We start from the raw sequence: 17,132 nt of genomic DNA, 5'->3' as shown, positions 1-17,132 counted from the left end.
AAGGTTTTACAGCTATATAGACCCCTCAGGCTCCATTCAAAATGTGGGTTTTTGAAGGAGAGTTGCGGTCAGTTGAGAGTTTGGATAGTTTGGAGAGTTTGGATACTAGAGTTTGGATAGCGTTTATATAGTTTGAAGATAGTTTGGAGAGTTTAGGGAGAGAGAGAGATTTAGGAGAGGGAGGAGAGTAGGATAGGTGATATAGGATGGAGCCAGCGAGGCTCATCATTGTCCAAGTTACACAATCATAATCTGTGACCTTTTCCTAGTTCCACAAGCACTTTCACTGTCCTCTGCCTGATTACGCCCATGCCATTTTCAGAAAAACATTAATCCGCTACCTGGATTACTGGACCCAAAAGCCATGGTGCTGTTGGGAGTAGGGCAAAGAGAAGAGACAAAAGAACAGCTCAAGCGGCAGCCATTTTATACTCTTCCCAATCTTCCTTCGCCAATCAGCAGTCAGTACCTGCACCTAAGAAAAGAAACACCAAGGGTAGTAGCACTACCCTCAGGCAGGGAGGAACAACAGCAGAACAGAAATAACAGCAGAACAGGCAAACTAAAATATATTATGACCCAGGGTCATTTTCAGCATCTACAAAATCCATAAAAACATTGAACTATGACAGTTGATGGCTAACATTACATTCATTAAACTTTGTCCTCCCTGGATCAAAATTGACCAGGTCTGGTTTGACTGGTTGGCAAAGCATAGAGTACAAATTTATCAGCCAATTCAACTTCATTTAACCTTATTGCTAGTTTTTTTCCTTCCTCCTCCTTCCCTTCACCCAAAGTCAACAGTTGGGTTAAAGTCACTGCATCAAATGCATAGCAGCTAAGAAAACGAAGTAAAAGCTAACTTAATTACACACATTCCATTAACAATAACATTTAAACATATTAAACAGGCTCTCAACAATGGTGGGTCCAAAAATAAACCTGGACATCTGAGACAGATGGACTGAACTATACTGGCTAAATAAAGCCCCACTCAAAGTCCATCAAATTTTTTAGTAGAGTGGCCACATGGGGATTCACCGTTGTTGCCTTTTTGTGGACCAGCTTCCCCGTCTTCTTTGACACCACCTTCCCCTGGCTGGTCTTTCGTCCCCTCTCAGGATTAATTCCAATGAGGCGCCTAAAATGTAATAATAGAGAAAATATATAAGATAAAGTTAATTTGCATTTAATATGGAACCCTATCACATTAATTGAATAAAAAATTAAGATGTCTTTTTATGATAATGACTCATGTGTCTCATTATGAGAGAATGATCTCATTTTGATAAACTATTTATGAGAAACAAAACATTCATGATTCAGGATTAAAACAGATCAGCTGTTGCCATTATTACAGTATCTAATAAACTTTGATTTGAGGGTGGCATTAGGAAACACTGTCATCTTTGGGAAAGTTTATCTAAGGGCAAAGTTCAACATATACATATTTTATGAAGACTGTATTTCAGGCTCCTCAACCATGGTGTCTATTGTCAACTTAAGAAGAGCATTTAGCGAAGGACACATTGCTCAATGAGAGCACCACAGAGAGTGACATGGCCAGTCTGAACAGCCCCATTCCTTAATTAAGATATGTGCCAAAAGGAAGCAGGCTATGCTTTGATGTGCAGGAGATAGGTGCAACAACTGTAAAAGTTAATATACCAGCATGGCTTATAATAAATGACAATTCAATATTTCTGAACAGAGCTGGGAAGAGGGGTAACATACTCGAACAATATTTCTGGCAGAAATTTACCTTTGAACGAACTCCAGTGTCCTTGCAGCTTCTTCTTGGTATTGCAGGTTGAACACATAGTACGTAGCGAAAACTGCAGCAAGCCCTGAGATGAAGGTTTTTTGGATGCCTTCACAGATGACCTGGCTTTCGATGCTGATCATCCAATGTCCCAATGTGACTCCATCACCAGCAACTGATGCAGACAGTTAGGGAAAACAAATATGGGTATAAGGGCCTTATATGAGGATAAGAAGTTCACAGAAAAAGCCACCCCTTATAGATTGTTTTATTTTTTTAACAGTAATGTTTTGTGCAACTTGATGTGTTTGTGTGGCATTAAAGCTATTTTTTTGTTGTTTAACTGGTGTTTTAGGTCAATACACAAACACACATTGAACTGTAGTGCTAAGAGGAAAGTTGGACAGAAATGTGTTTGATGTATTCATTGCAATTTGTGTATTTTGCAATATAACACACTAAAGACAGAACATAAAAAGTTACACTGTGTCTCTGTTCAAGTGTGCAACACCTATCCACACATTTTCAGATACAGACAGATACAGAAAGAAAAATTAGACAGATGGAGACACAGAAAGACAGACTGACTTTGTTCTATACTCCATGTCATGCTTTTATGACACTTACCCATTAGAATCAGTCGTGGACTGGTTGGGAGGGTCAGTGTGCGCTCAACATCGGCTGCTGTGGAAGACATCTGTAGAACATGGACCACAGTATCCAAATATTAAGAATGGAATTGCATGTACAGTCATTGTAGACACAAGAAATATTGCTAAACAAAACTTACATCAGTTAAGAGTATCAGTCCCTCTGTTCTCTCATCAAAGTAGGCCATCAGTAACTGGATGATGCAAAGAGTCAATTCCCCATCTTCAGACTGTACATCTTTGTTCTTCAGTTTTGTCCTTAAATACTTCTCTATTCCTTGTCCACATTCTTCAATGGATAGCTCCAAGGCACGCAGAATGCTGGTGTCAGTAAGTAACTCAAAGTGACAGTAGAGACCCCTTGGGGTAAAAAGGTATGGCCACTGGATTCTTAAATCTTCAATGGAAGGTGCTGGAGTCTGATTGATGTGGTTACGCTGAAGACAGAATGTTGTTTTCATGAGGTTTATCACTTCTGCCCTCTGACTACCTTGAATACCTTCCTGCCTGTAGATGTTCACCAATTGTTGCCGCTTCTGCTCCACTGTCTCATTGGTTTCTTCAGGTGGAGGGTCCGGCTGAAATTGTGTGCATCCGTAAGAATCAGTTGGCCTCTGCAGTTGTCCAGACTGTCTTGATGTTCGGTGTCGTTTCAATGTCCCTGCACGGTTTATGTTCTCAATTCGCGTTTTCACTTGAGAAAGGAGTGACGTAAAACCACCAGCAATGATGACACCTCCTGTTGTCATATCAGCAAAACTACTGGGGTACTGCTTGACAATGTTTCGGCAGATGACAAGACTTTCGCTGCGTGTGGGGTTAACCTCATACCTTCTCATTTCATCAACAAGAATTCGTATCATCTGGCGTCGCTTGTCAGGAGCAGGTCTCTTGCTGTTGGCAATGGCTGACTGCACTTCCTCTGGCATTCTATCCCATGGGACTTCAAAGGTTTCATACCACTTACTGGATATGTTGGCTGATCTTAGGCTGTGCGAAGTACATGGTGTTGATGGTTCTGAGGAGCTTGACAGGGATGACATGCTGGACAGTGAAGATGAAGAGCAAGGCAATGGACTAGAGAGCGAAGTCAGACTTGTATGTGTTGCATCATCTGGCAAGATTTGTAGATCAAGTGTGACTGTAGTAGATTCTAGAACAAATGGAAATAAAATATATTATTATTATCACTATTTCACAATATATGCCACATATGCATGCAAACTCATATCATAAACACTAGAGATTGTGAATTTGTATGGCAATTCCATTTATTGTTTTGAATAGACAATAATAGAAATTGTATAGTCTGTGGCCAGCCCAAATCACTACTTCATTCTGCGTTCATTCCATATGTCAGCTGAGTATAAACTGTCTTGTTTTTGACCAAGTACTGCAGCTTTAACTGGACAGGACACTAGACACTATATTGATAATGCTTACCCATTTTGAATGCCTCCAGAAGTTTCCGTTGCTGGATAACAGGCACGAGATCTCTGAGTTCGTCCTGCTGCACATATTTGAGGTCCTCTGTTGATTCCACACCCGAAATTTCAAGTGCTGTGATGATCTGTTTTTGAGTATCCTCAGACAAATTGGGCAAAGTCTTGAGGATGATGACCTTTATTTCATCACCAATGGACGACATGAATCTAAAATGTTGGGACAGAATGATGAAGAGTTAGCAAAGACATACCCCAAACTGAATATTCAGGCAGTGGGTAGTGATCAAGGAGCTCTGCTTGACTGACACAGTAGTAGGCTTCCTGCATTGGTGAAATGTGGTAAGCATTAATCTCTGGTTGACGAACAGCCTGATATGCCTCAGTGATGAAGTACACGGCTGAATTCTTATGAATGACAGCCTTTTTGATTTTTCCCACTACAAGGCCATGATCATTATGACCTACAACAACAAACATGTTGCTCTTATATTTTGTCCCTTTTACTGTCACATCATGACTAATGAGGGTATTTAGATGATCAAAATTAAGATGAGCAACTGACTGTCTGATCTTATCATTGTAGTCTCCCACAATAAATTGAGTTCCCTTCTCTACCACAACAGATGGTGGAAACAGTGTTCCAGCACTTAGAAACGACTGCAAAAGCTGATGTCTTTCAGCAAGGGTTCCACAGAGGTTTTTGAAATTGTGCAGCCTTCTTGCACACTGTTTGAAATAAGTGTGCTTACTTTCAAATCTCAGTGTCCATTGACGGATGAGTGGCCCAAATTGAATAATGAGTTCTGGATAATGATTTAGGTAGTGATGTTTAGGTTTGAGTGGATGATCCGCAAAAGTCTGCTTTCTGATGTACAAATACTCATCTATCAGGACTCTTAAATATGCTACCTGGCCTGTGGAAATGGTTTGAGCACATACCAGCTCCACGATCTCTCTCAGCTGTAAAATAAGCTGCCACACCTCACTCTCTCCAGGGCTTTTTATTTTCTCACCAATTAATAATGGCAACATTCTCAAGAAACACCAATTTTGAACTGCATGTCCAGAGAGTTTTCCAGCCCCTGGGTTCACCTCACAAGGTTTGTTGTTGGCATCATTGCCAAGATATTTAAACTGGTTAATGCGCCGATTCAGTTCAATGTAAGTAAACTCTTTTTCTTTTAAAACAAGGTGGTTGAGGTACAATGCCAAATCTGTAGAAACAATGCCCTCAAAAAGGTCATGGCCGAGACAAGGAGGTAATCCAGGGACTTCCGGTTATGGCGCGCTGCTAGGCAGACGTGTGACAGAAAGCTCCCTCAAAATTCTAAATAAGCAAGTCGGATACCACTTTAGAACATAGAGCCTCATTTCTATTTGCCTCTAAACTTCTACCTGACTAAAATGTCCGGAAAACCGCGAGCGAAACCGCTGAAATCTTCAACTAAATCGCAAGACGACTCGAATTCGACCACGCTAGCGAGCTCCGCTGCTAGCAATGACGAACCTGACAGCCCCGGGACAGTTCTGGCCGCGATCCAGACAATGAAGGATGACTTTGTGTCGAGATTTGAGGGGATACTGGGTGCTATTCAGGGAGTGCAAGGTGATTTGAAGGCTATGGCGGGCCGAATGTCAGAAGCTGAAGACAGAATCAACAACAATGAAGAAGATGTTGCTACTCTGAAATCGTACACCACCACTTTGAAAGCAGCTATGGAGGAGCTAGCGCTAAAAGTGGACGATTTGGAAAACCGAGCGCGCCGCTCTAATCTTCGCCTGGTGGGACTTCCCGAGTCAACTGAAGGAGTGGATATGTGTGCTTTTCTGGAAAAGTGGATCCCCGAAACACTCGGTGGACACAACTTTCCCGGGCCACTGCTAATCGAGAGGGCACATCGAGTTGGCAGGCTGAACAAGGAAAATGTTCAGTCAGCCAATACGCGACCCAGAGTGGTGGTGATGAAGTTCCTAAATTATGCAGACAAGGTGCGAGTAATGACCGCTGCCAGGCGCAAAGGGAAAATATCTGTCGACCACAAGAATGTCATGTTTTTTCCTGACATCTCTGCTGACCTACTCAAGCGCAGAAAGTTGTTTGATTCAGCAAAGAGGGAACTGGCTTCACTCTCTATCAGCGAGCTGCGCTACGGAATAATTCACCCTGCCAAACTGCTTGTGACGTTCAAGGGAAAGCGGCACATCTTCGACGCGGCACCACAAGCGGAGGCTTTTGTGCAACAGTTGAAGTCCAAACATCCGACTCACCCAGAGGCAAGTGAATCAGCTTCGGACACGGAGCAGCGATAGGATGGCGTAAGGACACATACATACTTGTTCCTGGACTGTTTACAAACTTACAGTGTCCGGTATTGCAAACATATATATATTTATCCGACTGCTATGTTGTTTTAAAATGTTTTTGCGTGGAGCTGTCATGGTCGCTAAGCAGGTTGTTCCTCGTCATGGTTATATGGGTGGACCAGCGCAGCACCGTAGCTAGGCTCCGTTTATGGGCCTATTGGAAGTGTTTAACAGGGGAGGGATGTGTGTATTTCATTTGGGGAAGTACGCTTTGTTATGTTCTTGTTCTTGTTCATAGGCACATATTTTTGTTTCTCCTTAATGTTTTTCCTTTTTATTTCATACTTAATCCAGTCCCAAAATCACACAGTAGTATGACATGTCATCTGAACTTCATTTAGCCTCTTGGAACGTGAGAGGATTAAACAAACTTATCAAGCTGAAGCAAGTAATGACAAGGATCAAACATCTTAAAGCTAAGATTGTCTTTCTTCAGGAGACACATTTAACACCTGAAGACATAATTAAAATCAGGAGAAGATGGACGGGGCGAGTTTTCTCAGCATCCTTCAGCTCCCACTCCCGTGGGGTGGTCACCCTAATACATCATTCACTGCCATTTCGTCTTGTTAATGTCATTGAAGACAGGTTTGGGAGATACCTTGTTGTCCAATGTGAAATCTTTTCAGTGAGGTTAAACCTTGTAAATGTATATGGACCAAATGAGGACAACCCCTCTTTTTTCAGAAATCTTTTTTTAACTCTTGCTGACTTACCTGGCTATTTTATCATTGGTGGGGATTTCAATTGTGCTCTACAGCCCAAGGTAGACAGATCTACTGGGGTAGATTCCTCTCATACGCAGACTAGGAAAGAATTGTTGCAATACATTAAAGAGTTCAATCTATTTGATGTATGGAGGAGAGATCATCCTAACCAATTAACTTTTTCGTGTTATTCAGCCACCTGCCAAACATTCTCCAGAATAGATTATTTTCTGATCTCTGCTTCCTTGGCTTCTATGGTTTCCAAAAGCTGGTATGACAGTATCATAATTTCAGATCATGCCTCAGTTTCATTAAGCTTGAATTTAATGCAACGCCTAAATTTCACCAAAAGGTGGCGTCTCCAGTCTTTTTGGCTCAGGGACCCAGATTTTGTGGAGTTTATTGGGGCACAAATTGAAGACTATTTTAAAAACAAACACGACTCAAACCTCAGCTGCTATACGTTGGGAAGCTTTCAAAGCCTTTTTGAGAGGCCAAATGATAAGTTTCACTAGTTCAAAACATAAAACTTGGAGGTTAGAAATGGATGAGTTAGAAAAGAGGATAAAAGAAATGGAAACTGACCATTTTGAAAATCCTTCCCAACAAACGATGAAATCACTTACTGAACTTAGAGCAAGATTTAATGTTTTGTCAATAAATAAAGCAACTAAAAGCTGGCTGAAATCTAAACAATCATATTACGAGCAAGGGGAAAGAGCTAGCAGGCTCTTAGCCTGGCAAATTAAACAGTCTGAAACTGAGAGAGCAATAAATTCTATACAGCTAGATGATGGCCTTGAAACTACTGACCCAGAGAAGATTAATGAAGCCTTTTTGGGGTTCTACCAAAATCTGTACAGTACGGATTATACGGATTCAGTTTTACAAAAACAAAAAGAATTTTTGGACTCTGTAAACATTATGCCTCCAGATGAGAATTCCCTGGCGTACCTAGACTTTGATATAATTCCTGAAGAGCTGTCTGCAGCCATTGGTAGTATGAAAGGGGGTAAGACCCCTGGACCAGATGGGATACCCATTGAAATCTATAAAAAGTTCCAAGGAAAATTATTATTACCTCTACTTGAAATGTTTAATGAGTCGCTGGATAATGGGTCACTACCCCCCTCTCTAAATATGGCAGCAATCACTTTGTTGTTAAAACCAGGAAAGAGTTCCACTCAATGTGGCTCTTATAGACCAATCTCACTTCTCAATAATGATCTTAAAATACTTTGTAAGGTTCTAGCTAAACGCTTAGAAACACTCCTACCATCAATGGTACACCCTGACCAGAACGGCTTTATTCTTGGACGACAGGGCTTCCATAATATACGTAGAGTGCTTAACATCATTTTTGAAAACTCTGGATGTAATGACACTGCCATTCTGTCACTGGATGCCGAAAAGGCATTTGACAAGGTGGAATGGCACTACTTATTTGAGGTTCTTCAAAGATTTGGCATTAAAGGGAAATTTCTCTGCTGGATTAAACTTCTATATGCTGATCCCCAGGCTGTAGTATTAACAAATGGGTTATCATCTGTACCATTCAAATTATACAGGGGAACAAGACAGGGCTGCCCCCTCTCCCCCTTATTATTCACCTTAGCAATTGAACCATTGGCCATGGCAGTCCGTAAGAGTACTGATTACAAAGGCATAAGAATAGGAAATGCTGAACATCGTATAGCTTTGTTTGCTGACGATATTATTTTGCTTTGCTCCAATCTGAAGCAGACTCTACCCACTATACTTGACCTTACAGAAAATGTTGGTACATTTGCAGGTTACAAAATAAACTACTCCAAATCAGTAATACTCTTCCTAGATGAAAAGGAGAGACAGGCTCCTCCGATTCATACTTCTTTTCTGGTTTCACAAGAAGGTTTCTCTTACTTAGGTGTCAATATTACCCCTACTATCGACAGAATTGTACCAAGCAATTATAACACCTTGACAGATAAGGTTACACACCTTATTAATAGGTGGACGAATCTACCCATCTCCATGATTGGGCGCATAAATGTTCTGAAGATGGCAATTTTACCAAAGTTTTTATATCTTTTTCAATGTATTCCTTTAGCTCCTCCATCCTCGTTTTTTCACTTACTTAAAAAGCTTTTTACAAACTTTATATGGAACAACAAACGCCCCAGATTAAGGCTTTCCCTACTATACTTACCATACGAAAGGGGAGGTTTACAGGTACCTAATCTTGAGTGGTATTACCAAGCTGCCCAAATTAGGGCAGGAATGTTTTATTTTGAGAAGAGTCATCCCCCAGCGTGGGTTTCCATAGAGTCACACTCAATTGATATTCCTCTATGTCTTTACATAAATTCTGCAAACAAAACTAAACTAATTAAAAAGACCAAAAATCCCTTTCTAAAGAATACTTTAAAGGTTTGGCATAACTCGTTGGCATACCTGGGAGAAAATATAACTTTATCTCAGTTTACTCCGATTTATGGCAATGATGACTTCCAACCTGGTAGAGCAGACCCAGGGTTTAAAGCCTGGGCTGCTCAGGGATTAGCCAAAATAGCTGACCTTTACAATGAAAATTCGGTTTTTAGTTCATTTGAGGAACTTAGAACTAGGTATGGGATCCCTGCAAAACATTTTTTTAAATATTTGCAGCTTCGAAGCTTTATCTTGTCCAGACAAAATAATAGTTTGACAATTCCCCTCAGATCCACTTTGCAAGATTATACTTTAACATTTTTACACTCCAGAGGACAGGTTTCCTCACTATACAAGCTCTTTGAAAGCAAATCTAAAGAATCGTCACTAAACACACTTAAAGCATGGAGGGCAGATCTGCAGGATGAGTGGTCAGAAGCATGTTCTCTAGCTCAAAAGCAATCAATAAATACAAACTCCAAATTATTACAATATAAATGGATAAGTAGGCTTTATATAACACCATCTAAGTTGCACCACTTTAATCCCAACATACCTGATACCTGCCTCAAATGCAAAGACCATAAGGGGACATTGTTTCACTGTATGTGGGAATGCCCACAGATACTTACATTCTGGAGAAAAATCTTATATTTAGCAAAACAAATCATTGGTGAGGATGTGCCTATTAATTCTAAATTATGTTTATTAAACCTTTACCCAGATAGCTTTAACACCTCTAAAAAAGTAAGATCTCTACTTAATATTTGCTTTTTGGAAGCCAAGCGATGTATAGCTTCCTCATGGAAGTCAGATACACCCTGTGCCACCTCACAATGGCTAAAGGGAATGACATTTTACATGGCTTTGGAAAAGATCAGTTACACTGCAAAAAACAAGCTTGATAGGTTTTGGAAGATTTGGGACATCTTTTATGGATTCCTTGAGAGAAACAATATGGATGTGGATTGTTGGATTGATGACAAACTGGATTGACCCTTTTTTTTTTTTTTTTTTTTTTCCTTATTTATTTTGTATTCCCCTTTTTATGCTGATGGTAAAATGTCTATTGTTATTATTATTACTCATCTTATTTATTTATTTTCCTGTTTGTAGATGTGCCTTGTGTGTGTTTTGTTGCCTTCTGTAAAATTAAGAAAATCTTCAATAAATACTTGTTTAAAAAAAAGGAGGTAATCCAGGCTGACATACATGAAAATATGCCAGTTGATTGAAAATAGAGTCAAATTTAACACCACAACAGCCCCTTGCTTCCACATTATGACTCGCAGCCTCAGTGTTTTTATGATACGATTGTGGTGTGCGGTCAGGGCCCTTAGCCAGAGGATCTGCCTGAAATACTTCCCGATCAATCTCACAATATCTGCAAAAATGTGAGCTCTTGCTAAAATTTTCAGTGAAGCCCCCAATGTTGTGTGAACCCAAATTGTCTCCTGCTATGGCACACAGGGTTCCCTTGTAGAGCTGGCCATCCGGCAGAGTTACTCCATTCAGCTCAAGTTCCTTCAAATCTTTCACAAGAGGGCCAAACACTAGATCCTGTCCAAAATATTTATAGTCTTGCTCTCGACAAAGCAGCACAAGTTGCATGTGATCAATACTTGATCTGTTGTAGGGCAAAATATTTGTAAGGGTCAGATACACGGCCAAAATCTTGTGCTTTTTCCTCCCTGACCCTAGGGGGTTGACGACTTCAAAGGAATCCTGATACAGGATTACACCTAATGAAGGGGCTCTGTGGTTGAGCAGCAAGTTCTTTTCAATAATTGTACCATCCCACACATCCTGTAAAACATTATCAGGTTGTACTCTGGTTTTTGCCTGCTGCAGTTGCTCCATCACTGACTCTGAGGACAAGAGAAACTCAATGGTGTTTTTCACAGGTACATATTGTCCAAAACATTCTCTGCCTGACTCATTCTGACCAAAATACATGGACAGTGGCTCCACATAATTAAAGTTAGTTTTAAAAAAAGTTTTTCTTTTATGGTCAGTTTTCAGTGTGTAGGTATTACTAGCCCTGTGGAGATCCTCATTTTTCAGTGTATCTATGACAGTATTTATGTCAGCTTCAGAAAGTCCAAGTGATGTCAACTTCTCATTAAGCTTAGAAAGTAGGTGAGACTGATTGATGTCATGTATTTCCTGATAATGTTCAATTATTGTTTGAATGGTGGAGGATGGAAGGAGCAATTTAGCTTGTAATTTCAAATAAAACAAGGCCAAATGTCTGACAAATTCCCCTTCATCTGCTCTTTCTGGGTAGACCTCCATGTCTTCATCACTGGACTGACTGGGATTCTCAAGCTGTGTATCGCAGCCCTCATCATTCCGATCACTAGTGCTGCTTGTACTTGCTATGGACTCAACTAGACTTCCTTCAGAGTAATCTTTATGCTTTCTGGACACATGCGATGTGAATGTTGACTTGACTGTAAATTTTTTGTCACATTGTCTGAAAGGGCACGAGACTGTCTTGCCATCAGTTATATGACTTTTCAGGTGCAAGAGAAGACCCCGGATATCCTCACAAGTTGTACTACAGAAGTCCATATGACATGTTAAATCTCCTGCATTATCCAGTTTAGTTACATTCTTTACATATTTATGGCGATGAGTGTGGGAGCGAAAGGCCGAAAACTTAGAAAAAGCTCTTGTGCATTCAGGGAAACCACATTTGAAAGATGTATTAGGCAGACAACTATGAGTTCGCATGTGCCTGACATGTGCAAATGTATTCCTGCAGGTTTTACCACATATATTGCAAGTTATCATGTTTTCACTACAAGCCTTCACGGCAAAACAATCTTTAAAATACTCTCTCAAGAAAAAAAAATCATTACATCAACAACTAGTCAACTAAGATACTGTATATTACTGTAAAGTACATTAGTGCAGCTACTGTATATTACATTTGTGCATATTTGAGCTACTTTTTAGCTTTCTGCATAAACCTGGATAACAAGCTTCTCCCTATAAACTCCCATAAACTGTTTTACTTGAAAAAGTAAAACAACAAATGCTAAAATAGAACCTTGTAGCCCACCTTAATTAGATCTGAAACAAATCAAATGCCCAAGCCAACTTATGCTAATTTAAGTAACATGCTTCAACAGAAAGCTAAACTTAGCTTAAACGTATGCTAGCATGCAGCACATACTTTTGACTCAATCTTTTTGGCAAAAAACTGTCAATAAAATGTTAATCCAACACAAATTCACATTAACATTATGCTGACTTTTGCAAGATTATATTTACCTTCTTAAGAAAGCCACGGGGACAGGATGGATGAGGGTGCGCTGCGCAGTTCAGGAGAGAATCGTGAGGAGAGCAGGTGATGCCTCATGTGCTCCGTCCAGTTTGGTGCTTTCAGCAGTCCTGATGAAAACTAATTCTTCTTCTTCTTGTTATTGTGTCCTCAATCTCAAATAAAAACACTGATGTGTAGGACTAGTTTTAATTTCACTTAATTTTTTATTTTGCTCAGATGAACTATTAAACTGACCGAAGATCAAGTCTGATTTAAAGTTAACGGAAAAAGAAAAAAAAATACGATATTATACTGTAAAATTACAGGTAGCTTGCTGTAAATTTTAAATAAATACTGCTTTTTACCGTAAGATTTTACAGGAGCTTGCCGTTAATATTTTGTTCCTCAAAGACATCAGAATTTACAGGATTCAACTGTATTAATAGAAAACGGTACACTACTGTGCAAAATATCCAGTATTTTTACAGCAATTTGTTACAGTGTAGACAGTGCATCAGCCATGATGTTTTCTAAACCTTTTTTGTAACGAATATCAACATTAAAGTCTTGAAGCAATAAGCACCCAGCGCATGAGGCGTTGGTTGCTATTCTGCATCCGAGTTAAGAACACGAGCGGATTGTGATCGGAAAAAAGGGCGGTCGGTTCAGGGTTAGACCCAAGATACACTTCGAAGTGTTGCAATGCCAATAGTAAGGCCAAAGCCTCCTTTTCAATTGTGCTGTAATGTAGTTGGTGCTTTTTGAGCTTTTTGGAAAAGTAACAGACTGGATGATCGATGCCCCGCACATCCTCCTGTAGGAGCACTGCACCTGTGCCAAGCGCACTGGCATCCACCTCCAGTTTAAAAGGACGTGCAAAGTCCGGGGCAGTACAGAAGCACTACAGAGAAGAGCTTTAGCAGCTTCAAAAGCAAACTGACACTTCTCTGACCACTGGAAAGAACTGGGTCTTACTAAGCTCGTCAACAGGGCCACTATGTCAGAAAAGTTTTTACAAAAACCACGATAATGCCCCAATTATACCCATCCCCAAGAAACGGTGGAGCTCACGGCGCGTTTGGGGAGCTGGGAAATCTATAATGGCCTGCACCTTAGCAGTCACAGGACAGACACGACTTGTCCCACCACCTTACCTAAATAAGTAACAGCTGCCTTCCCAAACTCACATTTGGCCAGATTGAGTGTGAGGGAGGCTCTGCCCAAACGATCAAAAATCTCAGAAAGGGTTTTCATATGCTCAGTCCAGTTAGAGGAATAGGCCACGATGTCATCTAAATAAACCTCACAGTTGCTCACCTAACAAAGAACAGTGTCCATGAGCCTCTGGAAAGTGGCCGGGGCATTTCTCAGTCCGAATGGCATGACTGTGTACTGTAAAAAACTTTCTAGAGTAACGAATGCACTTATCTCAGAGGTACGTGGGGTCAGGGGGACCTGCCAATAACCTTTTAACAGATCTAGTTTGGTAACGTTCTTGGCTGAACCCACCAGATCAACACAGTCATCCATGCGAGGAAGTGGAAAAGAGTCAGGTTTGGTAATGGCGTTTACCTTTCGATAATCATTACAGAAATGTGGGGTCTGATCGGATTTTGGAACCAACAGTGAAGGAGAGCTCCATGGGCTATTACTTGGCACAGCAAAACCGTTGTCAACAAGATATGTCGCCTCCTGCTGCATTATTGCACGTTTTGTTGGGTGAACAACACGCTGTAGGCACGCTGCTTTATTGGTGGGTGATCATCCACATCAATATCATGACATAATACATTAGTTTGAGTGGAAATGTCACCGAAGAGGATCGGATAATTTAGTATGAGCCTACTAATATCAGACCTGGTAGAGTCAGACAGGTGCGCCAAATGTGACTCTAGATTTGACAGGATTTCTGAATTTCGAAGGCACGCACATGAAAAATAGCTGCATCTGTCATTCAGCCCATCATCACTGGGATCATATGGTGGCTGTGTAACAGACACTGTGGCAACAGGTGCAACTACGGGAGGCTTAACACTTTTATCACGGTCAACATACATCTTCAGCATGTTGATATGACATACACAAGTTTTTTTCCTGTGATCGGGAGTGTGGATTACATAGTTCATCACTGTATCACTGAGTTTACGTTCGATCACATATGGACCGGAAAACTTTGCCTGCAGACCAGAACCAACCAGGGGTAGGAGAACTAGTATGATTTTTTGTCAAAAAAAAATTTCATTTTGGACTGAGCGGTGGAGAGTGAACCACGGGCCAAATCACAAGCATGATGCAGTCTCTCCCTAAAGGAGCTAACGTAGTCCAGAATGTTTTCACTCGAACTAGGTTTGCTTAACAGAAATTTCTCTCGCAACAGGCGTAATGGGGCCACGCACAGTGTGGCCAAACACAAGTACAAACTGCAAGAACATGCTCATATGGTTCTCCAACAGCAGGGATTGGCTTTAACGGAGCTACAGGGATCACTTGATTTGGTTTACCTGAAACTTGACAGGTATGGCTGTAGGTTTTTCTGATACCTAGATGGTCGGACATGCTATGGTCATGAGCTAAATATAGCACCTGAGAACGAAACAGCTGTGGCACTACAACCTGAGTCACAGAATCATACGATGGACCAGGACGAGGGGACCAGCGGCGCATCAAAACACCCTCATCTACAAAGTAGGACACAGATTTATCACACGTTGGTCCCGTTACACAAGAAAAACCAGGAGACAAAGTAGTATCAGTTTTCTGTGCATTAATCAGATGTTCTCTGTCTATTGGAAGTGTCAGAGTTTTATCATCAGGATGAATTTCCATAACAACATTCTCTTTAACCTCTGGAAGAAAACTGATGGGGTCAGAGGTAGTTAAAAAGGTGTCGCTAAGATCCACCAAGTCTCCAAGTTTTCAGGGCCTGAGTACAAGTTACAGCACACACAGGGAACAAAGGAGGCAAGTCAGGTGCAACACTGTCCGAAACACACAAATCTGAAATTGGGTTTTCAATTACCTCTGGAGATGGGAAAACCTTTCCAACGGCCTAATCGTTTCCAAGGATTAGATCAATACCAGCCATCGGCAACTGGGGTCTCACAGCAATTTTGAATTTTCCCGACACAATCCTAGAGGACAAATGAATGAAATGCAAGGGGGCACGCACAGCACTTAGCTTAACTCCACATGCGACAATGTCATAACCACAGTAAGACCGAGCTGAAAAGGGGAGAACACTATCACACATAAGAGACTGTTTTGCACCGGTATCCCGCAGGATAGTGATACCGGCTTATCCTCACCCTCAAGAGAAACAGAACCTTGTGTAACGAATGGTTTAAAATCCTCATCAATCTCATCTACCACATCCACACTAAGCGTGAGATGTGGTTTGGTGTGTATGAAACTGATTGGGAATGGTGTTTTGACATTCTTAGATTGTTCTTTTCTTTTAAGAGTGGGGCACATGGCGATGAGGTGACCCTGCTCATGGCAATAGAACACTCACGTTTCTCAGTGTCTCCAGTAGCTGCAGTGGGATTACAACGGGGACTCCTGGGTGATCTAAAGGTTCGACCTACAGAGACCGGATCATGATATGCTGGGGGAGAAAAAACACTCTTGTGCGTTAACAAAAACTCATCGGCCAGTACAGCGGCATTAGTGAGACACGTGACTTTTTGCTCATTCCAGTAAATAACAATTTTCTCAGGGAGATGATTTTTAAATTCCTCCAGCAAAATGAGTTCCCACATGTTAGCAAAAGACGTTGCCTTATTGGCCTGGCACCATTTGTCGAACAGAGTGCTTTTCTCTCTGGCAAACTCAACATAAGTGTGGTTGGCAATTTTTCCACAGTTCCTACATTTTTGTCTATATGCTTCTGTTACTAATTCATAGGCTCGAAGGAAAGTGGCTTTCACTGTATCATAATCAAGGCCTTCTTCAATATTCAGAGAGTTACACACTTCCTGTGCCTTTCCAACCAACTTACATTGGAGCAGAAGAGGCCACACATTCTTTGGCCAATGCAGTGTAATAGCGATACGTTCAAATGCATCAAAATATGAATCCACTTCAGACTCTCTGAAAGTGGGAACTAATGCAATATGCCTGCTCACATCAAAGCTGTCATGGGGATTTGGCATTGATGTCTGCATGGTTAAAGGACTGGCAGCTATAGTGGCTTCCTGCTCTAGCTCCAGAGCCTTCACTTTCAGGTGCATGGCTTCCACCTCCAACTCCCGGTGTCTCACCTCCACCTCCCTTATACGCAGGGTAAGCTTCAACTCCTCTGCAGTCATGCTAGCTTGGGATTGGAGGTTTGGGAGAGGGGCAGGAATACCAGCATATTATGACCCAGGGTCATAACAATACATAAATAAAAGGATGTTAATCTATCATGTAATGCACTGGGAGCCAGAATGGGGGAGATGTGTGAGTGGCAGCATTCTTGACAAGTTGAATTGTGGCCTGAACAAGTTTTTCAAAATCCCCACCGAACAGACCTAATTTTAC

At 41.1% G+C, this 17,132-nt stretch overlaps 1 protein-coding gene across 2 annotated transcripts; it reads right to left on the bottom strand.

Annotated features, from left to right (window-relative positions):
* Positions 1 to 607: 607 nt before the first annotated feature.
* On the bottom strand, positions 608 to 13,075 carry LOC131448912 (uncharacterized). 2 transcript variants are annotated; one of them, XM_058621723.1, is made up of 6 exons: positions 12,620 to 13,075; positions 3,859 to 4,067; positions 2,556 to 3,568; positions 2,393 to 2,462; positions 1,766 to 1,940; positions 608 to 1,144 (listed from the first exon to the last, which is right to left on the bottom strand). In XM_058621723.1, exons 2-6 carry the CDS (start codon positions 4,061 to 4,063, stop codon positions 982 to 984), a joined length of 1,626 nt encoding a protein of 541 aa, XP_058477706.1. In that variant the 5' UTR covers positions 4,064 to 4,067; positions 12,620 to 13,075; the 3' UTR covers positions 608 to 981. The 2 variants fall into 2 exon arrangements, with proteins under 2 accessions (XP_058477706.1, XP_058477704.1); XM_058621721.1 differs by lacking the exon at positions 12,620 to 13,075 and having other exon boundaries at positions 3,859 to 5,110.
* Positions 13,076 to 17,132: the final 4,057 nt, after the last annotated feature.

Source organism: Solea solea, chromosome 21 (genome assembly GCF_958295425.1).
Source record: "Solea solea chromosome 21, fSolSol10.1, whole genome shotgun sequence".
NCBI lineage: Eukaryota > Metazoa > Chordata > Actinopteri > Pleuronectiformes > Soleidae > Solea > Solea solea.
Note: the sequence above shows the minus strand (reverse complement) of the source record. Positions and strands in the feature narration are given on the sequence as shown.